Below are 23,079 nucleotides of genomic sequence, written 5' to 3'. Positions count from 1 at the left end.
AACCGTAGAGATTCGTTGCGAAAGGCGTGTGGACGACGGAATCCGAGCTATTTTATATTTTAAAATTAAAATAATAATTTTAATTGCACAGAAAATGTTCTGTTCAGCTGAGTTTCTCTTCTTCGCTACATTCGTTGCCGGGATTTTACATCGCCAGCGGACAGGATCTCCGTGGCGACTGGCGATCCTTCACTTACTCAGGTACTTCTGCAAGTCGATGCTTGTCAAGTTTGCTGTTTAAGGGGCATTTCTGAATGCTGAAGATGTATTGAAGATTTTGATTTGGGGTTGAAGAATTTATATTTTAGTAGGTTTGGGCAGAAACCTCTTGTTTAATTAATAAATTGCGCCGAAAATCGTTTTGTTTTGTTTTGTTTTGTTTCCTTTTTCGGTGTTGGGTGGTCTGGTTGGAGTAGTCATTGTTTTATTTCAAATTTAATATTATATTAGTCCAGAGATTACTCGGTGTCTGCAATTTGGATGAATTTGTTCGTGGTGACACAACATTTTAGCTCCGGTTATGTTTGCTAATTTACCTTGGCATATTGATTGTATATTTTTTGCCACATGATCTGAGCGATAACTAATCTTATTTGGCAATTTACTGCGGATCACAGAACATTGGCATGGGAGTTGTGACTGTTTCTAGCTCTGCCGCAAGGAATCCATTGGGATTGAGCTCAAGGTTTCTACTTGTACATCTTTATCTAAAACACCTGTTATATTAGCATTCAAAACTGATAGGAGTAAAAATACTGCTCTCGTTGCACCTCTAGAATCTGTATCTTTACCCATGGAGACAAAGAAATTAGATGAAAAGAGGTTTATAACTGTGAAAAGGGGATCAGAATATGTACCAGATGTCACAATAGATCAAGCCTCGTCAATTGCAACAGAGTTAGATTATAATGAAGCTGCTGCAAAATTAGAGCACATATACAAGCATAGTCCTGCAACTGATATTCTGACAAGGAAGTCAGAGATCAAATAACGAAGAGAAGAAGGCGATCAAGAGGAAAGAGGACTGAAGATGCTGTAGAAGTGTCAGAGAATAAAACCGCTGACTTTGGTCAGGAGTAAGCTGACAAGGACAAAAAGATTGAACCTTGAAAATAGGATTGCTCTTAGAACGAAAAGAGAACGTGAACAGATTATCTCGTCTCAGAAAAGGAAACAATTGACGAATGATGAAAGGGAAAAGATTGATAGGCTTGTTAGAGATTATTCCTCATCCACCGATTTGGTTAGCTTAGACTGGAAGAAAATGAAGATCCCACCAGTTCTTCCTTGTAATGAGCATGCCTGGTTATTTAAGCTAATGCAACCCATGAAGGTGAGTGCATTGGTGTTAAGAAAAATAAGGTGCAAATGCTCTGAACTTAGTGAAAAACAATGACATTTTGAACACGATAGCATTTATTTTCTGTTGTGTTTGATCCACTTATCATTTCTGGCCTGATAAATTTTTATTAATGCCATTAGGCAATTCTCCAAGTAAAGGAGGGTATGCAAAATGATCTGGGTAGAGAACTTAATGACAATTCTCCAAGTAAAGGAGGATATGCAAAATGATCTGGGTAGAGAACTTAATGACAGCAAATTAGCAGAGACAACAAATATCACTAATGCCCAGCTGAAGAAAGAAATGGAAGTTGGTCGAGCTGCCAAGGTAATTAGTTTTTCTTCAGATGGGTGGAAGAGGGGGTGGGTTAAGCCAGTTTTTGAAGATCTAACTGCTCCTACTGTCCATCATGTGGATCGTAAACTTTTCTTCAGCTTGCTTTATGGGGTAGAAAACCTCACTGAAGGTATTACTCTTTTTATTGGTTGCAGCGCAACCTCCGACTTGTTTTATTTGTGATGAACAAATATTTTCAAGATTCGTGAATGGCCCAAGATTCCGAGACCTCTGTCAAGCTGGAGTAAAGGGGCTTATAATAGCTATTGATTGTTTTGAGCCAAATAGGAAGTTCCAGCTCTCAACATATGGCCTCTTTTGGATCAGGCATGCAATTATTCGGTCTATGACGCTTTCAAGTTTCACTAAGGTCTCCTTTGGCCTTGAGTCGGTATGCTCTTTTTCTTGTTGGTGTCTCATGATTTAATGCTGTAGCCATGAATTTCGTTACTGCCTTCGTAGGAACAGAAAATATACTATTTGAACTGTGAAATAATTATGAGTTGCTTTGCTACCTCATTTGTGGCCTTTTTTGTTAAAAAATCATACTTTGAATAGGATTCATCAAGGCCAATTTTTATGGGACTGAGCTTGCAGGACATAATGCATGTGGATCAAACTGCTATCTTGGCTTATTTTTTACAAATGTTTCTGCAATTTTACATCAAACTACTGTAAAAACTGAAATACTTTCTGATGCAGGTCAGAGTAGAAATCCAGAGGACAAAGCTAGAGTTGTCACTTGAGCTTCAAAGACGGCCCGTAGAGAAAGAAATTCTAGACAGAGTTGGCATTTCCCCAGAACGATACCAAGAGGTGATGAGGGCTTCCAAACCTATCTATTCTCTCCAGGCTCGGAATGCAGTTACCCAAGAAGAGTTCATTAATGGGATAACAGATGTTGACGATGTTGAAGGAGATAAGAGAAGGCAGCCAGAACTTCTCAAGCTTGCTTCAGATGATGTGGTAACTTCGAGTCTCAATTTCCATTGCCTCGTGATACGAAGAAATGAGTCAACTTTGATCTAGATTGTTTGTTTGCCTTGCTAAGAGTTCATTTCATCTGCCTCGATGTTTTTGCCTTGTTGAAAGGTCTTAAATAATTTACGTAATCCTAATTGTCGTTATAAGTCGTAATGAAACACTTGTGGAGACAATTTTATCCTCCAAGAACATGCACTTTTCGTACCATGATGCAGACAATGTCCAAATCTCATCCATTTCCTGTTGTTCTTTCTTGAGCATTGATTGATCTGGTTGAGCTTGCATTCAAAGGATATTAATGTGTTTACATTCTGAACATGTGAATCCTGTGTCCCTCAATATACTTAATCACCTCTTCCATTTTCCTTGGACCGGCCATGCCGTATACCACTCTATTTCTGACTTTATACTCTTTGTGGCTGATGCATATGTATAAATCACCAGGCCAAAACACAATTTTCATATGCTATTTGGACAGCTCGATTCTTTGAAGCCCAAAGAGAATTTGGGTATTAGACAAAGATATGGACTTGATGGCAAAGGAGACAGAACACTTGGGGAAATTGCAGGAAATTTAAACATTTCAAGAGAAATGGAAAGGAAACATGAGGTGAAGGCACTTATGAAGCTGAAGCATCCGGCTCTGGTTGATTATCTTCGACGATACATTTCTAAATGAACAAATTCCTGCTCAAGTGTGCGATTCCTGAATGATCCATCTCCAACTCCGGCCCCAGATCTAGTTCAAGCTCGAGTGAACTTGTTTGCTGTATATTGTGTTGTTATACAAACAGGGTGTCCTGTAGTTTGTCAAATGAGATTCGTGTAAAAATCTGTTAACTTGTGCAATCCATTTTTGCAGGCCACAATCTGCCGGTAAATATACATGATCTAATTTTTTTTTTCCATCTTTTTTTGGTTTTAACTCTCTCCTCTCTTTCCATTAGTTCTATTTTGTGCCTACTTCACGAAGTTCAATAATTAATTACCGTGCAGATGCCAACATTTCAAGTTATAGATAATTGTTTCCATGGATTGATTACATATTTTCTGGCAAAGAACTTTGCAAGCTCAAGGACTAATAAGAAATTATATGACTTATGCCTATATCACTGTGCTTCAATCAATGTTTTCATGATGGTAGTGATCTTTGTTTAACATGGCAATTATACATTTTAATTGTTGATTGATGGTCGCACAATAGTGAGGGTGGATCACCCGGACATGTTTGTTGAATTCAAGAGGTTGGGTTTAATATCCTGGAAATCCAATTTTTTTTTTTTGTTATGATACTAAATTTTCATTTTGAAAATCGGCGAATTTGGAATTGGCAACATGAATATCGTGAAAATGACGCATGCCAACAAAATCAATATAATTGTTTTTTTGTCTCGAGCAGGTAAAGAGATCTTACTAAAAACAGTGGTGCAAGCTATTTCAACTTATGTTATGAGTGTATTCTATCTTACTCGAATCCTTTGCGAGGAGTTAAGAGCGTATGATGAACTCTTTCTCGTAGGGTAAAGGAGATCTGAATTGTGGTGGTGTCAGGTGGAAAAGTTTGGCACAAATCAGTAGAATAAAGACAGCTGGTGGATTGGGTTTTCGAAGAGTTCATGAGTATAATATATCACTTTAGCCAAGCAAGGGTGGAAACTCCTTACTGATCATTATTCATTGACATCTAAAGTTTTTAAGGCCGGATGCTTTCCTAAAGACGCTTTCTTAGATGCTCGCTCGGGAGCCAATCCTAGCTATGTGTGGCATAGTCTTATGGCATCGCAGGAACTAATTTGCCAAGGAGCTTTTAAGCGCATTGGGTTAGGGCAACAAACTAAAATATGGGTTGATCCTTGGTTGCCTGATATGCATAATCCATGTATTGTTTCAGAATGTATCCCAGAATTACAAAAATTATCTGTCAGCTCATTGCGTCTTAACGAGGCAGATGATTGGGATATTTATTTGTTGAAAGAATTTTTTAACGAGAGAGACCAACATCAGTCGTTGGATGTGGGCTGCTAATGCAAAAGAAAGCTATACAATCAGGAGTGGATACAAAATTTTGATGCAAAATTCAGAACCAATTCTTAATCCCACAATAGTAAATTGGGATAAAGTTTGGCGATTACACCTCCCGGTCAGTACGTAATTTAGTTTGGCGTGCTATGTCATCTTGTCTTCCTACGAGGAATGCTTTAGGTGTACGCCGAGTACAGGTCCCGAGTGGTGCCCTTTATGTCGTGATGATTTGTATGCGGATTTTCATGTTCTTATAACTTGTCCTCTATCTCGTAATGTGTGGAAATCTTACATCAATTGGTAGTCAAGTTGGTTTAGTGGGATCTTTTGTTGGAACTCTTTGGTTACAAATAATTCACTCATGGAAGTTGAGATAGCGGCGGTCATTTTGTGGTGTATTTGGAAGAACAGAAATGATATAGTGCGGAATCAAAAGAGCACAACGACAATCAAAATATTCTAGACAGCTTTGGATATTAGATCTCAATGGTAAGCTGCTCATAATATCTCTTTGAACTCGCCTACTACTTCTAATCAGCTCAATATTATTAGGTGGACTCAACCTCCAGAACATTTCTTGAAATATAATGTTAATGCAACAATTTTTTCCATATCGGTTCATGCTGGATATGGTTGTGTTATAAAGGATCATTTCGGATATGTTCTAGGAGCTATTCATGGGATTTTGCCTAATATTAGAAATCTTTCGGTAGCCGAAGCACTAAGAATTAGGGAAGCCTTTAGTTGAATCAAAGATTTGCCTCTCCAATGTCTTAATTGAATGCGATGCTCAATCAATTGTTCATGGATTATATTTCTCGATTTCGGATTCCTCTTCAGTTTGCCTTCTTTTGGAAGATTGCAAAATACAAGTGTTGGATTTCCAATCTTTATCATTTGTTTTTGTTTGGAGATTAGCGAATCATGCTACTCATACTTTAGCTAAAGCTGTTGTTTCTTTGTCTAGTCTTGAAGATCAAGTTTATATTTAGCTTTATTTATTTCTGAATGTGATTCTTCATGATTTTGTTTAATATTATTAGTGTTCCATTCAAAAAAAAAATGCATAAAACTATGTAAAAAAAAGTCTACAATGCAAATTATAAAAAAAATGCAAATTTTTTTAAAAAAAATAAATGCTTTGTGATAAAATATGATTGGAATTGTGGGGACCCGGACGCTAATCATGTTCTTAATCGTCATTGAGACTAATTAATCAATTATAATAAACAGGGTCTAAATTTTTTTTTTCAATATAATATCAAATGCGGAACGTAATGGAATCACTCTACTATACATATCAGTATAAAAGTCAAGTACAAGTTTTGTACTATATACAATCATTTACAAACTAAGGTTCAACTACTAAATATCAAGTGTTCAACCCTATCTCAGATCCAGTCCGTAGTCTCCACTCTAATCACGATCTCTCTCTTCATCTCCTCGACCATGAACCTGTCCCACCTGTTGTCATGCACACATACAAACACGACAACAGCCGGATAACTCCGGTGAGAATAAATCCCAGTATAAATCAATGAAACATGCAATCATATAATTAATATAAAGCATGAAGCAGATATCAGATATATATCAAAATCTGAAACATAATTAATATCAAACTATCAATCATACTCGTGACTCCACGGCTCAGACTAGACTCAATCCTAGTCTAGGGATCCCGGTTTCCAGACGATGGTATTCCTATATCGACCAACAGTAATAGAAGAAACTCCGATTCTATCCACGTCGATATAACCAAACATCCAGTGTCTTGACCTATCCGTCACAGACTGTGGCACTATCGCCAATACACTATCTTGTGACATCGTGCAATGTGCCCGTGGCGATCCCGCCACTATCAGGTACTTCTGTCACAAGATCACTCGTCTAAACACATGCTCTCTATACATCAATAGAACAAGCATATCAAATCAAATCAATGCAATTAATAACAAATAGTATGTGATTTAGGGAAACACAAGTATATCCTACTTGTGTCGATCTCCCAATACCACATTGACTTATACATTTCGTTTGTAGTCTCGGTCTGAAGAAACGGAAGTTCTGAACTCAAGATTGTCTCGGTAAATCTGAAAGGACATATCGAGAATAATAATATCAACCTTCCATTCTCAATTCAATACTGAATCTGATTAATCTGAATTTAATTCAAATCATCGACATAACGGCACAATCTCAATATCCCCGTAAATACCATATCAATAGATAACGGTTACAATCTATAGTCAATATCCAAAATAATCTGTAATCCAACCATAATCCAAATCTGTCCAATACCAATCAATATAATATGAAAAATCATAACAAATCCGTAATCAATCTGTTTCTTAATCTGACTTCGATTCTATGATGTCTAGCATGTCAAGAACATCATATCTGAATCCTATTCCATTCTGACAATAGCATGATTTCAAAACATATCAAAACGTAACAAAACTTACGTCCAGTTGGAGCCTGCGTCGATAGGAACACAGTACTGAAGTCGGATTGAAAATCGGACGGACGGATCTTCCGTAAACTTCAAATTTCTGAAAAATAAGGCGTAGGGATTTTCTTTACCACTATTTCGACTTTTGCTGGTCCGAGGGAAGGAATGAAGACGTTTTTCTATATATATATATATATATATCTATTGCATGTCAAAGTACGGGTGGCTTCATGTTTGTGCAGCACGTCTCGCGCATATGCGCGGCCAGCACCGGCGCATATGTGCGAGACATTCTGTCTCGGCGCTTGGCTTTTCAACAGCCCGCGCATATGCGCGCCCCAACACCGCGCACATGCGCCAACTTCTCTGGACCTGGCCATCATCAAGACATCTCCTCGCGCATATGCGCGCCCAATCTCGCGCATATGCGCGAGGTCCTCTGTCCTCGCAATAAGCCTCTCGCGCATGTGCGCGTAATACACTGCTCGACCATTCTTGTACATGCATTGCTATTCCATTTTCAATTTGATGCCTTTTAAATTAGCTCTCAACTTGATCTGACTATCCTCACATCAATTTATCGATAATTATTCTCAAATTACCGTAATAAAATCTCAGGCATTACAGGAATTTTATGAGTTTTATTCAAAAACTCTTAAAAACTGACATGTACGTAAAATTTAACATTTCAAAAAATTTCCAAAAACATTTATAAAAATTAAGAATAATTGTGGAATATGATAAAATTTTTAAAGATACAAATGTCAAATTATAATTTTAAACTATTAACAAAAAAACAGAAGCAGGAAAAAACATAATAATCTTGTTTCTTACTTCTTTTTAAAATTTACAGAAATTAAGTAGAAGCTGACAATCACAAATACCTCAAAACATTTCCACCAGTTATAATCTAAGAATAGCTTCTCCAAACACTCATTGGTTTATGCATAAAATATAAATAATAATCTTATGCTTTGAAATTAAATTTTAGGACTTTTCTACATTGGTATAAACACCAAACCTTTTGATGGAAATGACATAATGAAGAGGGCCTTTTTTTTTTTCAAGTGTTTTTTATTTATTTTTGTCATTTTATTTTTATAACTAGACGAGGGAATTTTTATTTTTATTTTTTTCCATCTCAGTGTTCAATCTCATCCTCTCACATTGAAGAGAGAAATATGCTAGGCATGTCGCACTTGCGATTTATAATTTCAAATTACTTTTTCGATTGAAGCCTATTTTATTTCAAATACTATAAATTTCGTTCTCAAAATATGATAAATTTTAATTTTATCTCAGCTTAAAATTATAGTTAACATTAGGGATAATGATAAACATAGCACAAATATATAATATAACAATATTTACAATAATTATATGGTGATGTTCTCATAATATTTTATGAGATTTTATAATGAATTTATTGAGATTTTGATAAATAAAATTTCTCTATTTCTCATTTTAAAGATATCTTAAAAACTAACTTAGGCAAAAATTTATTTGAGACGGTTTCACGGATCGTATTTTGTAATACAGATATCTTATTTGGGTAATCCATGATCATCTTTTTATGCTAAGGCTCCGTTTGGTTGAGTATATTAAATAAGGATAGATTAATAGTCAAATATTTATCGTTAAAATTTTAAGATGTTTTAATAATCATTTTCACCCGGTTTAAGATCCAATTTTATGGATAACTATTTGATCAATAGTATTGGATCTTAAATCAGATCAAAATGATTATTAAAACATCTTAAAATTTTAACGATAAATATTTGACTATTAATCTATCATTATTTAATCCATTCAACCAAACACACCTAATAGTATTATTTTTGTTATATATATCAATAAGATTGACTAGTTTTATAGTGTTATTAGCCAAGTTATTCCATTCCCACCACTGGTTCATTCATATTTTCGTAGGTCCCCAATTTCAAGCGATTAGATAAGGTTTCTCTCGTCCTCTCTGCAATCCTGTGGTTCAGACTGAGAAGAGACTCGGCACTGTTTGAACTGCGTGCTCTAATGCTGTAATTTTGTGAATTGGATTTCATTTTGTAGACGCTAACCTCGGAGACCCTATTCTGTTTAAACCCTATTACTCTCTACTGATTTTTGAAATTTGAAGTTTTGCAATGAGTATCGCACTTCAGGCTTACATCTTTCACAGGCCATCGCTTCTTCGGTCTAACCATTTTCCTGTTCCTCAAAAATCCCACCTTTCCAGGTTTTCTCCGCCCTTTTCTTGTTCTTTAAGACTGAGTTTTAGGTTTAATGATTCAATTTTTCACAACTCTAGATTCTTAAGGCATCGTTTAGTTGTTACGTCTGCATTGAATCCTGCTTCGAGTGATGTAAATTCAATTCAGGAATCATGCAGCAGTAGTTCAAACTCGGGTGTTGAGAATTCCGAAATAAGTGAATACAATAATGGACCTGTTTTGAGTGAGGGTGGGAAGGTGGATGATGAGTTGGGGAAGGAGGGCTTAGAAGTCAATGAGGATGCGAAGAAGAAATTTCCAATAATGGTGTTTTTGTTGGGAGTTTTTGCGAGGTTGAAAAATGGGTTCGAGGGGGTCTTGAGTTCAGATCGGTTTGGTTGGTGGCCGTTTCGGCGTCAGGAGAAGCTGTTGGAGCGGTTGATTGCTGAAGCTGATGCAAATCCTAAAGATGCTGCAAAGCAGGGGTTGCTTCTTGCGGAACTCAATAAGCACAGGTCAATTTTCTCATTTTTACATTACTACTCAAAAAATAAAAATAAAGAATGACTTTAACTAAAGGATTCTGGTACTTACCAACGCTTCCAAGTTTCTTATTTTTCATCATCGAATAGGTATAAGCTAGTCATTTGAAAGGGTGTTTGGATAAAGTAGCTTTCGAAGCTGAAGAAATATTTATGTACCTTGTAACATGTTATAATTTTTTCAACATGGAGCTCTCAATTTGTTTTGGACGAAATATTCTTCAATTAGAGCTTCTTAAGCTGCTATTTAATTTCACATTTTGGTGTATCAAGTGCTTTCTTGTTAACTCAAAGTGGATGGTTGCTTGGTAAATGCTAGAATTGAATTTGAACTTTTTGGAAAAACTGAAACAGCAAAATATTCTACCTTGGCTCTGCTGAAATTGTTGCATAGTATGTTTAATTCCAAGAATATATTCATAACCGTGGAATAATCTGTGATATCACGATTAACAACTCTATGGGATGAAATATTAAAAGAGAAGTAAGGGTTAGGGGGTCAAATACTGAGAATCTTTGTTAGTTTGGTTTTCCAGTTGAAAACTTATGGTGAATCTGACAGCATCACTATGCTGGAAGTGTCCTTGTGATGTATGAGATTTATTTAGCATGCAAAATTGGTCCTAAATTCTTGTGGTAGAATTGGTTGTGATGCATTTTTATTGTTTTTCCCTTACCTTTTTTTTTTCAGTCCTGAGTCTGTCATCCAGCGTTTTGAACAGCGAGCTCATGTCGTAGACAGTAAAGGAGTAGCAGAATATATTCGGGCACTGGTGACCACTAATGCAATTGCTGAGTACTTACCTGATGAGCAATCCGGAAAGGCTTCTAGTCTCCCTTTGTTGGTACTTGGCTTTGTTCAATATTCTTTGTTTTGTTTTGAAAATTTAGCTCTGGTTACCACCACCGATTCTGATTGAATTCATTTTACAAAAGATCTGAAGATTGCAGTGACATTGATTTCTTTTCATATTAACTGCCAATTCTTCTGGTTGCCTAGATAAATGTCTAGAATAATGTTAATACATATCGACCCAACATTAATAACCTTCTATTTACACACATGCTGCCAAGAGCTTGTGGTCTCTTGATATGGGATTGAAACCAAGACAGACATTTAGCAGACAAGTAAATGTTGTTTCTTGAAGGATCTTGATTGGTGACCAGAATTGTGAAAGAGGTAAATTTGTGATGGAGGTCTTTTTTCCCTGTGACGGGATCTACGAAAGAACTCGATAAAAAAAAAAGACGAGCATATAGAAATATCGACTGCTGTAGAGAAATTTTCTGTTTGACTTTTAGAAATATGTGACCAATTTGCTTGTTCACCTCCAATTTTTCCTTATTGAAAATTCTTCAATGTATACTTCTCTTGCTGACTTTAATTATCATATACAGCTTCAAGAGTTAAAACAACGTGCATCTGGGAACATGGATGAGCTTTTTGTGAACCCTGGTATATCTGAGAAGCAGCCATTACATGTTGTGATGGTAAGAGACAAAAAAAAATTGCAAAAAGGAAGGGGTTGGGACATGGTTTTTTAACCTTTTTTTGGGGGCCTGTGTTACATACTTTAATTGCTACTCATGTTTTAAATTCTTAGCATACTTTTATGTGATGCAGGTGGACCCTAAAATGTCGAACAGATCATCACGTCTTGCACAAGAAGTCATTTCAACTATACTTTTCACTGTTGCTGTTGGTTTGGTGTGGTATGACATTTTCTCCACTGGCTCAGTTGTAGTTATTGCATGGTCGTTTTTTTCTTATTTTTTGGAGGTAATTAAATTGTTGTAATCTATATAACATGGGATTAGTCTAATGAAATAACATTCAAGATTTTACTCTCAAATTTTCATGGTATCAAAGCCTAGATCTACTGTTATGTGTTGGACTACTCATAATTGGGCAACCCGCTGTCTTGTAAACTTCACCTTCTAGATGTTCATTACTTGGCGTGTGTGTTAGTTGTTTCATATCAGGGGATATGTTGGTGGTCCCACATCGGTTATTTCCTTCGTTATTTCAGAATAATAAAGATTTCAGTTTGTTTCAATGTGAATTTTGTGAACTGGCCAAGCACACTCGTGTTTCTTTTTCCCCAAAGCCATTCACACCATCTGCCACATTTTCTTTCATTCATAATGATATATGGGGACAATCACAAATTCCAAATCCCATTGGAAACTAATGGTTTCTCACATTCATTTATGATCACACAAGGGTTACTTGGGTCTACCTCTTCCAGCATAAGTCTGATATAGCAACTACTTTCAAAAATTTTCACAACATGATTAAGACTCAGTTCCAAACCCATACTCATGCTCTTAGAACCGACAATGGTAAATAAATCTTCAATACCATTCTTGGTTCTTATCTACAGCACCATGAGATGAAACACCAAAGTTCTTTTGTCAATACTCCTCAACAAAATGGAGTATTGGAGAGGAAAAATAGTCACCTCTTAGAAGTTGGCCTTGCTCTCTTGTTTACAATGAATGTGTGTAAATTTCTTGGGGGGGGGGGGGGGGGGGGGGGGGGGGGGATGCGGTCCTTACAGCTGCCTATTTAATCAATCGCCTGCCTAGTCGTCCACTAAATTTCTGCACACCCGTTTCCTTGTTAACTTCTATCTTTCCTTGTTAACTTCTATCTTTCCTCACATTCGTGCTTCCACTAATCTTCGGCTTAAGACCTTTGGGTGTATTGCTTTCATACATATTCATGACCACCTCCGAAGTAAACTAGATCCTAGGGCGGTTAAGACAATATTTTTGGGGTACTCTCCTGCTCAGAAGGGCCTAAGGGGTATTGTTGCTATTGTCCTCGTACAAAAACATTCTTTTGTTTCTCGTGATGTCACCTTCTTTGAGACATCTACGCTTCAGGGGGAGAATTTGGAAAGAGAAGCTTGTTGGGATACAACACATACTCTCGTCCTCAGCCCATACACTACATCCTCTGTCTGTCTCACTCATATCATTCCTCAAACAAATAAATCTTACTCTCCACTATCATAATCCACTTCTCCAGTATCTGAACCAAGAGGAGACTCAACACCTCAACCAAAATTTGTGTACTCAAGACGAAGACCTCGAGTTATTAAAGACATTGTGATTCCTAATCACAACCAAGAAGATGAACCGATAGTAAATCCTCGGCCAGGTACTATTCTTGATCTTGATGTTCCCATAGCTATTAGGAAAGGTGCTAGAACTTGCACACAACATCCCATTTCCAAATGTCTCATATTCAAATCTTTCTCAATCATTGCGTACTTTTACTTCAAAAGTATCTAGTGAGATTATTCCCATGTCAGTTCATGAAGCTCTAGAAATTCTTGAGTGAAAAGTTGCAATGCTAGAAGAAATACGTGCTTTAAAACAGAATAACACCTGGAGTTTGGCAGAGTTACCACATGGCAAGAACACAGTAAGATACAAATGGGTATTCACCCTAAGATATAGGGTTGATGACTCAATCAAATGACACAAAGCACGCTTGGTTGCCAGAGGCTTCACTCAAACTTGTGGTATTTATTACAAGGAAACTTTTGCGCATCAGTTGCTAAGCTCAATGCTGTGAGGATTCTTTTGTCACTAGCTGTTAACCTTGACTGGCCTTTACAACAATTGGACATAAAAAAATGCATTTCTTAATGGTAATCTCGAGGAACAAGTTTACACGCACGAGCCAACCACCTGGTTTCAAAGACAAATCGAAGACAAATTGGGAAAGCAGATGATATGCAAACTCAACAAATCACTTTATGGACTGAAACAATCTCCACGTGCATGGTTTGATAGATTTTCTGGAGTCATCAATAAGTTTGGATATAGTCAGGGACTAGCCGAGCATACATTGTTCGTCAAATATTTTGAGAAGAGAAAGATCAGTGTTATCATTGTATATGTGGATGACATCATTTTAACTGGAGATGATAGTCAAGAGATGGGAGAAGTTAAGAACATGATGACAAAGAAAGTTCGAGGTTAAAGAACTTGGAAGTTTGAGATATTTATTGGGAATGGAGATTGCTAGGAGCAGAAAGTGCATTTCAGTTTTCCAAAGAAAATGCACTTCAGACCTATTAGAAGAGAGACATGTTAGGTTGTAAGCCAAGTAACCAATCGAGTTGGTAAACAAACAAAAATTATCTGAAGGTAAACCGCTGGATGTAAGGAGATATCATTCTCTTGTTGGGAGATTTATCTACTTCTCACGTATTGATCCGACATTGCGTTTGCAGTTAGTCTAGTAAGCCAATATATGCACTCATCATGTCAAGGTCATCTGGATGCAGTCTATAGAATTCTCATATACTTGAAACAAACTCTAGACATGAAACAAACTCTAGACAAAAGTTTATTCTTCGCAAAGAATGATGATTGATGATCAAAGAGTGAATACGTTTACAGATGCTGATTGGGCTTGTTTTATTTCTGATAGGAAGTTAATTTCAGGATATTGCACAGTGATGCGGGGAAATCTAGTGACATGACGGAGCAAGAAACGGTCAGTTGTTGCCAGGAGCAGCGCAGAAGTCGAATATAGAGCAATGACACATGGAGTCTGTGAGCTTGTCTGGATTAAGAGAGTACTAAAGGAACTTAAAATTTAATGCAAGGATCTTATGCAGCTCTATTGTGACAACAAGTCAACTATCAGTATAGCTCATAACCTAGTTCATCACGACAGAACCAAACACGTGGAAGTAGATCGACACTTTATCAGGGACAAGTTATAGATAAAGGGATTATTAGCATTGAATACGTACCCACATCCAATCAACTTGTTGTACTTACAAAGGGATTGTCATAACACAACCATGAGTTTCTTGTCAACAAGCTCGGCCTCATCGACATATACTGTCAAGCTTGTGGGGGAATGTAGATAGATATAGGATAATATTTGTTGTGTTTAAATTTTGTAAAATTAGATAGGATGATATTTTTTATGATTTTTTGGAGGTAGTTAAATTGTTGTGATATATATAACATGAGATTATCTAATGAAATAATATTTGAGATATTCCTCTCAAATTTACAGTCTATAATACACATCCCAATAGTTTAAATTCGACTACATTGGTGAAAAACAGCATCTTGATATGTTAGAGAAGAGGAAGAGGTTTGGATATGTTTTATAATGCAATCGGCAAGTGTACATCTTTCTTTTGTTTTCTCAATTTGTCTATTAAATCTGGAATTATTTGTAAAATTTCAGGTTAATGGGTGCCACTGCACTCCAGAAGTACATTGGTAGCTTAGGAGGGATAGGAGCTTCAGGGGTCGGTTCAAGTTCTTCTTACTCTACAAAAGACTTGAACAAAGAAATAGTGCCAGAGAAGGTGATTATTTTTTGTTGATTTCCTATCACGTCTTTGATTTTTTTATGTTGTCGTAGTACTTTGACTTCATGATTTGTTTCTCTCAATCTATAGGGAGTTTGAAGGTGCTATAGATAAAAAAGAAAAGTTGGGCGGTAGATAATTTAGCTAGACTAATGAACAATTACGTACTGTCTGTTGCAGTTGTTTGCTTGTGTACTTGTTTAGTTGAGTTACAGTGAATAGCATTTGAATTTGTTTTTGTTGCAGAATGTAAAGACATTTAAAGATGTCAAAGGCTGTGATGATGCTAAACAAGAACTTGAGGAGGTTGTTGAGTATCTAAAAAATCCTTCAAAGTTTACTCGGTTAGGAGGAAAATTGCCTAAGGTTTGTATTGGTTTGGTATATTTCTCTTGTTATTACCATTTTATCATCTTCTTATGTGTTACTTTCCTACTGTGGTATCATTTAAGAGTGACCAAATTTCAGGGAATCCTTCTGACCGGATCACCTGGAACAGGGAAAACTCTGCTTGCCAAGGTACAATTTTTTTGGTGTAATGATGATAGAATTTTCGTGTTTTATGTACTTTCTATTTCTAGCCCCTACTGAACTTAGATGCATTGCTGATTTTTCCAGCTGCCTTCAATTGGTAGTGTTGTCTGACTTTTGTTACTTTTTGAATGTATAAGGCAATTGCTGGAGAGGCTGGGGTACCGTTCTTTTACAGAGCTGGTTCTGAATTTGAGGAAATGTAAGCTGTATTTAGAGAAATTGTTTACATCTGTCTGCTTGTGTTAAAGATTGCTTTGGTTATTGTAATTTGATTTTGTTTTTAATTTTTATATATTGTTTGTTTCTCTATTGGACCTTTTGATTTCTCTTTCTCGAGAAAAAAAGGAAAACCAACCCGTACTCATATTTTTATTTTCCATATCCAATGTGATGTTCACGCAAGTTTTGTTAGCATTTAGGGCGTTATATAATAGGAAAACAACATTATTTTGCGCTTACCTTTTTCTGGGAAAAAAGGACATTAACGAAAAACATCATCTGAGACGAGCAACATACAGTTTTTTGGGTGCTGAAGAAATTTAGTGTCTATTATTTTAAATCTGGGAGCAGTCCTTTTGGCTTGGGCAGAAGATTTACCTCTCTTTTACCTTATTAGGTTTGTGGGAGTTGGAGCTCGAAGAGTGAGATCTTTGTTTCAAGCGGCTAAAAAGAAGGTGCATTGCTTATTCCTTCTGCACTCATAAGTATTGTATACCATGTACCGTTGATTATAACTTAAATATAAAGGACTATAATAGACAGTGGAAAACTGTATTGCACTGCAATAATATGTCATTAATATCTCTGCCATTTTAACTCTCGTGAGATGCTAATTTGGATGCCATCAGTAAATTAAGCTTGAGATGAGATCTATTTTTGGGTCATAGGTTGTATTTTCTCAAGTCATCATGATTTGTTTTACATTGACAGGCTCCATGCATCATATTTATTGATGAAATTGATGCTGTTGGGTCAACTCGAAAGCAGTGGGAAGGTCATACAAAGAAAACACTGCATCAACTGCTTGTTGAAATGGATGGTTTTGAACAGAATGAGGTGAATGCAGATAAAATCATATTGTTCTGCTAAATTTCCTCTTGCACACGTTAATGATATCAGAATGATAACCTTTTTGTAGGGGATCATTGTCATGGCGGCAACTAACTTGCCAGATGTACTTGATCCAGCTTTGACAAGACCCGGTAGATTTGACAGGCATGTAAGTTTTACTATCTTTTCACAAAGACCTGTTTGTTATTGATGTATTGGTCCTTCAATTATGAACTGAGTGTAAGTTTTGAGGCCCTTTTTTCTCTCTCGTGAGGAATTATTTATATCTTGCATTCTGTGATGTTTAAAAGTTCTCATTTTGGAATTTATGCAAGTATTAGCTTGGATTAGTTCATCAATGTACTTTGCCGTCAGATTTACATAGTCTTTGCAGCTGAAAAATTTGTTACTGATTTGTGTTGGTGATATATGTTTCTTGGTTGAGTAATCTCTTAAACAAATGAACTTGACTACAGTTTCCCTTTTCCAAGAAAAATTAACACCTGGAAAATCTGTTTTAGATTGTTGTCACAAATCCTGATGTTCGGGGTCGTCAAGAAATATTGGAGCTTTATTTGTTAGACAAACCATTGGCAAAGGATGTTGATGTCAAAGCAATTGCTCGTGGTACTCCAGGATTCAATGGGGCAGGCATGTTGTGTTTTGTTTGTCTCTTTAACCATAGTGTACCTAGTGGTAGTTTGCAACTGATTTTTGGTCTTGTATTTGAAGCTGAGTGTCAGGATGATTCTTTGGTTTCTTTTAATAAAATAAGCCCTGTGGATTTTTTTATATACACTAATCTTGGCACTGGACAATGCCCAAGAGGTTGCTGTCTCTCTGGTCCGGTAACTGGAATAAACGGATATTTCTCCAACCATATTTCTTGTCCACTAATTCTCCTTCTGATTCAGATCTTGCAAATTTGGTTAATATTGCCGCAATCAAGGCTGCCGTTGAAGGTGCTGAGAAGTTGACTTCGGCACAGTTAGAATTTGCCAAAGATAGGATAATGATGGGAACAGAAAGGAAGACGATGTTTCTGTCTGACGAGTCAAAGAAGGTCTGTACTATTTTATTTTTAATTTGTTTTATGGATTTAGTCCATCTTGGGGTTAAATTTCTACTGCAATGATACGATATAGCCCGGATTGTGCTCATCAATCATCTAGGTAGTGCTATATAGCACTTTGGAATCACATTTAGCTGCCCTTCTGGAAAATTAAAAATCACGTAACATTCTCTATTGGAATTGTAAATCTTGAGAGATCTTGTGGTAATGCCATGGGATGACAATTATTATAGAAAAGAAATTTCATTAAGAACTGAGTGAATAGACACAAAGACAAGTTTCAGCCCTGTGATACAAAGACATAATTCTCCACCATGGTCGATCCTGTTGTCTCAAATGACTGAAGCACAATCAAAGGGACAAATCTTAAGACTAAAGGTTTTTGTGTCCAGTTTATTATATCTTTGCATTACGGAGCCTTCCTTAAAAATGTATGTGTTATAACCTGAAAAAAAGTGCGCTTCAAAAACTTTCTTTGCATGATGAAAGGAAGAATTTTTATTGGATTTTGAACTTCAAATTGAGCATTTCTTTCTTGGAAATTGAATGATATGTTTCTTTCCCAGCTCACTGCATACCATGAGAGTGGTCATGCTATTGTTGCCTTAAACACCGAAGGTGCACATCCAATTCACAAGGCTACAATCATGCCACGTGGATCTGCTCTAGGCATGGTTACCCAGCTTCCCTCTAGTGACGAGACTTCAGTCAGCAAGAAGCAATTGCTAGCACGTCTGGATGTTTGTATGGGAGGAAGAGTGGCAGAAGAACTTATTTTTGGCCAGGACCATGTTACCACTGGAGCAAGTAGTGATCTCAATACAGCCACTGAGCTTGCTCACTATATGGTACTCTCTATAAAACTTCACAGGTCTTTCAGAATATCTCGATTTTCTTGCATTTTACAGTTATTTTCCTTTCCTCCCAAGTCCCAAATACCGATCCTTCATAGTTTTGATTACTTGGCATTCATTTTATCGTTCTCATTTATGTTTACCTTCTTAGTATTAGACTTCTATGTGTTGCATGCCATCTGGAATTGTAATTTGTCATGCCAAATTTCAACCTTCGACAGATGACAGTTGGCAAGAGTGAAAACGTTTTAACTAGTTTTTCTTGTTAGGTTTCAACATGTGGGATGAGTGATGAAATTGGACCTATTCACATTAAAGAACGACCGGGTTCAGAAATGCAATCCCGTATTGATGCTGAGGTATGCTTCAATTGATCCAAGATAATATTGGACATATTACCCCCCAATTGAATTTGTTGTTGCACTAGGTGGTTAAGCTGTTGAGGGAAGCGTATAATCGTGTCAAAGCCCTGCTGAAGAAGGTATCTATATACAGTTGTCTTCTCATCGTTTTATGTCAGCTTCATCCTATTATCGCCATTGTTTTAACTTTAACCTTATTTTTTTGGAATATCAATTGAAATGCAGCATGAGAAGGCCTTGCATACACTAGCGAATGCTCTTCTGGAATACGAGACGCTTAGTTCAGAAGAAATTAGACGTGTTCTTCTTCCTTATAGCCAGGGACGTTTATCTGAAGAACTGGAACAACAGGAGGAGGAAGGAGAGCTTGTCTTGGCTTGAGCAAAGTAAGCACCTGACCAAGAAAATCCTTCTCAAATGCAGTTTTGTACAGTGCAAAGCTAGTCGTCCGGCCTTCGATATAACAAAGTAATTTTCTCCTGCGTATATGTTGTTGTAACATAATTTTTTAAAATTTTATTCAGAAAAAGTCTATACGAAAAGTAGGTGTTCACTTATATTATTCGGACACGAACCCAATTTGGGGCAAAGTTTTGGATGTAGAAGCAACCATAGTTCAAAGCCATTTCTTTCTCTAGTGGTTTGGTTGTGTTATTCCAATCGTGTCTAGTTACCTACAAATCTAGAATGCTGCAGTAAAATCAAGTTGTCTTCGTGTCTGTCAGTTGGACAAGAATTGTTTTCAACTCCAAATAAACATCATTTTTTTTAAATTTTTTTCCGGAATATATATAGCATGAACTCTTCAAAAAATTATTTGATATCTGCATATACTTTATTTTCCCAAATTTTTCGAATGCTTTATCATATCATGTTATGTATACGTGCTCTGTAATTTGTATATTTACAGTGAGTATATTTAAAATACAAATTCATGTTTTCTTTCTCTTAAAAAAAAAATTCATGTTTACTTGAAAGATATAAATAAAATATTTATTTATAGACAGACTTGTTGAACAAAAATTTCAATTTATCCAAATCCGAGGACCCCTCTTTAATATTCTACTTTTTATGCATCATTTTTTCAGAGAATAGAAAACGATTCTTTAAATATGATGGTTTCATCCAAGAAAATCAAGTCCAGCTTGGCATATCCTCCTGGCAAATACTAACATGATAATTATTTTAAATAAGTGAAATATATTATATATCCAGAATATATTTAATTCTTTTTCTCCCATTTCTTTCTATAAAAAAGAAAAGAGATGAGCCGCAACCAACTCAACTGCGTTTGGATTAGACCAATTCGTAAAGAATTGAAAGTGATTCGTAACAAAAACCAAGCTGACCTTCTTAGACTTTCATATGTAAAAGTTTAGCGGGAACCAGCCGCCACCCATTCTATCATAATAATAATAATTTCTTAAAAAAAAAATTGTCGTCTTCCAATCATCCAATGTTTAATCCCATGATATCTTCTCAACGAATTTTTTTTAATCATTATCTTGGTTACTAGCTGTTTTAATATAATATTTAAAACTTGTACGCAACGGAAATTGAAATTTGATTGTACTATAGATTTCGTTAAAAAAAATTAATTTAAGAAAATTTAATAAATATCAGTATCCATTACATTTTAAAAAAAATTATCCATCATAATCAAATATCTATTTACAATATTTTATCATAGTATCATTAATTATACACGTTCAAACAAATATTGTCATAAATTACCACATATATATATGTATATATATATATATATATATATCTTGTATTCTTATATATTCTAACTACAATAAAGATTTCAATGGGTTCAATATTTCTAATTTCAAAAGAATTGAAATTTTTTACGTCAAGAAAGACAGAGGTTAGGTTGATCAAACGACCAACTCACTCGAACCAAATCATCAAAATTCAGCATCGATTAAAAAAAGGGGGAAATTCTTGGTACTGAAATTCTCAGCCATACGTCTATTTTTTAACCGATTACTACGTAGTAACTTGGTTTCTCCTGTCCGAAAAACTACGAACTCGGCCACTCTTCGAGTGTCTCAAGTCCACAACAATGACACTGACGTTGTCTCGACTACCTCGAGCCATAGCCAACTCAACTAGTACATTTGCTGCTGCTACCACCACTTGATTTTCTGCTTTCCCTTTGTCGTCGACTTGCTCGAGTTCTGTGTCTTGTTGAACTACTGAAACATGAGAGGTTCTTTTTATACGTCCATTCAAACACTTTCTTACAACACGGCACGCTAGATCATTAGAAACTACGTCCCATAAACCATCGCTTGCTAGTATCAAAAACTCGTCTAAATCGGTTATATCGACAACTTTCACTTCTGGCTCTGGTGTCACAAAAGGTTTGAGGCATTTATCACCTGCAGCATTGAGTCACATTGGTTCGTATGTTATTGTTTCTGATTTAATTTAATAAAATTTCCATTATTCTGAAAAAACTATGAATGTTAAGTATTTAACCTATAGATCTTGAAGTGGCAAGAACTCCCAAGACCCTTTGCCCATTCCAATCAATGACCTTCCCTCCACAGTTTACAATTCTCTCCAATTCATCGGGTCTATCGGGCTGCAAGATAGTAGGCATAAATCATCAATACCATATTTTGATCCATGTAAGATATATAATGCTTCATCAAACAAATCAAATAGAACAAAAACTTGAATTACGAATCAATTTTGTTAGATGAATGGTTCATGCATACTTTTTACGTTTTATCGTAAATATAGGCAGATTGATTTGATACCTACTAAACTTGGATAATCATGCAAATGAAATATGCATTAATTATGTGTGTACATATGTTTGTGGTACCTTGTGATCGTTGGACAACTGAACGGCGACTCCACCACGTGAAATCACAGCCCTCGAATCCCCGCAATGGGCAACAACCACCTCTTCCTCCCCGACAACTGCCACCACCGCCGTGGATCCCACCATCGCCACTGCTGCTCCATTCTTATTCACCTCCTCATCCATCTCCCGGAAGCCCGCCTCCATCACCTTCTCCCAATCGATCTCTGTGCCTCCTCTTTCCTCCACGATCTTTGCCACCAATTTATGAAGCGTCTCACGGCAAGACTGCGCCACCCGAAACCCCCCATGGCCGTCGAAAACCCCGAAGAAATCGTATGTTTTCGAACCTCTTGTCAAAAAACCCAATTCCACAGCCACCGCGTCCTCCATTGCTCTCCGCCGACCAATCACAGATACAGAGCCATGTGTATGACACGTGAAACCGCCGCTCAATGTTGATGCTCCGCCTGATGTGACGTCTTTTTTAGCAGTCCCACCCACCAACGCCTCCAGGACGCCCGTATCAGCACACTTCCATCGCTTATTTCTGAAACCCACATCACAATCTGGGGAGATAACTGTATCTCCAGCGGGTTTCGCCCGACCCAGTAACTTAACTCTCCGGAGCTCCCTTCTTTTTCTGCAAATATCCTTCATGGTCTCATCTTCTCCTCCGGTGATCTCATTCTTCCCAAGGCTGAAACTCTCCGGCACCGGAGACCCATGCCTTACGCTATCGAAAATCATCGCCAACCCTTCATTAAAGATATCAAACCCCAGGAAGCTTAAGTTGATTAGAGGAGAAGGAAATATATAGGAAACGGCCACGCAGCCATACGTGGGAGAACGAGAGTGGCGAAAGAGACACGTAACGATCGAGGGTTGTGTTGTGGGGTCCACGTGCCGGGTGATTGATTGACGTTGACTGGACACGTGTTGGGAGATAAGAGCCTCGTGGCAACTGCTTCGTGTTTTCCTTCTCACTTTGTCCCAAACCAAACCCCTCACACTTGTCTTGGTATGTATTCCTCGTGCCATACTTTAAAATTATCTGTTCCCATGAAGAATGTTTCAAATAAATATAATCAATTTAAATAACATTATCATTTTGAATTATCTTTTATAATTATGATATTATTTTTATTTT

The 23,079-nt window shown here is 36.7% G+C and overlaps 2 protein-coding genes and 1 pseudogene across 2 annotated transcripts; 2 read left to right on the top strand and 1 right to left on the bottom strand.

Moving 5' to 3' along the window:
- Nucleotides 1–241: 241 nt before the first annotated feature.
- Nucleotides 242–3,557, top strand: LOC140982561 (RNA polymerase sigma factor sigE, chloroplastic/mitochondrial-like; annotated as a pseudogene).
- A 5,483-nt stretch (nt 3,558–9,040) lies between these two features.
- Nucleotides 9,041–19,765, top strand: LOC140982539 (ATP-dependent zinc metalloprotease FTSH 11, chloroplastic/mitochondrial). Its single transcript, XM_073449087.1, has 17 exons — nt 9,041–9,858; nt 10,577–10,730; nt 11,284–11,376; nt 11,510–11,598; nt 15,113–15,236; nt 15,486–15,605; nt 15,708–15,758; nt 15,911–15,972; nt 16,390–16,447; nt 16,704–16,829; nt 16,912–16,992; nt 17,345–17,474; nt 17,738–17,886; nt 18,462–18,743; nt 19,019–19,108; nt 19,177–19,230; nt 19,337–19,765. The coding sequence occupies exons 1-17, from the start codon at nt 9,278–9,280 to the stop codon at nt 19,490–19,492; spliced, it is 2,400 nt and encodes a 799-aa protein (XP_073305188.1). The 5' UTR covers nt 9,041–9,277; the 3' UTR covers nt 19,493–19,765.
- A 1,145-nt stretch (nt 19,766–20,910) lies between these two features.
- On the bottom strand, nt 20,911–22,728 carry LOC140982489 (protein phosphatase 2C 51-like). Its single transcript, XM_073449022.1, has 3 exons — nt 21,951–22,728; nt 21,599–21,704; nt 20,911–21,498 (listed from the first exon to the last, which is right to left on the bottom strand). Exons 1-3 carry the CDS (start codon nt 22,677–22,679, stop codon nt 21,104–21,106), a joined length of 1,230 nt encoding a protein of 409 aa, XP_073305123.1. The 5' UTR covers nt 22,680–22,728; the 3' UTR covers nt 20,911–21,103.
- Nucleotides 22,729–23,079: the final 351 nt, after the last annotated feature.

The sequence above is a fragment of the Primulina huaijiensis genome, chromosome 8 (genome assembly GCF_012295235.1).
Source record: "Primulina huaijiensis isolate GDHJ02 chromosome 8, ASM1229523v2, whole genome shotgun sequence".
NCBI classification, from domain to species: domain Eukaryota; kingdom Viridiplantae; phylum Streptophyta; class Magnoliopsida; order Lamiales; family Gesneriaceae; genus Primulina; species Primulina huaijiensis.
This window is presented reverse-complemented; position numbering and strand designations above follow the sequence as displayed.

Coding starts and splice junctions, on each gene's coding strand:
- LOC140982489 (XM_073449022.1), bottom strand. CDS start 22,679: ATGATTTTCGATAGCGTAAGGCATGGGTCTCCGGTGCCGGAGAGTTTC. Junction 21,705..21,950: donor AGTTGTCCAACGATCACAAG/GTACCACAAACA, acceptor ACTATCTTGCAG/CCCGATAGACCCGATGAATT. Junction 21,499..21,598: donor TGCCACTTCAAGATCTATAG/GTTAAATACTTA, acceptor TCAATGCTGCAG/GTGATAAATGCCTCAAACCT.
- LOC140982539 (XM_073449087.1), top strand. CDS start 9,278: ATGAGTATCGCACTTCAGGCTTACATCTTTCACAGGCCATCGCTTCTT. Junction 16,830..16,911: donor ATGGTTTTGAACAGAATGAG/GTGAATGCAGAT, acceptor ACCTTTTTGTAG/GGGATCATTGTCATGGCGGC. Junction 19,231..19,336: donor TCAAAGCCCTGCTGAAGAAG/GTATCTATATAC, acceptor ATTGAAATGCAG/CATGAGAAGGCCTTGCATAC.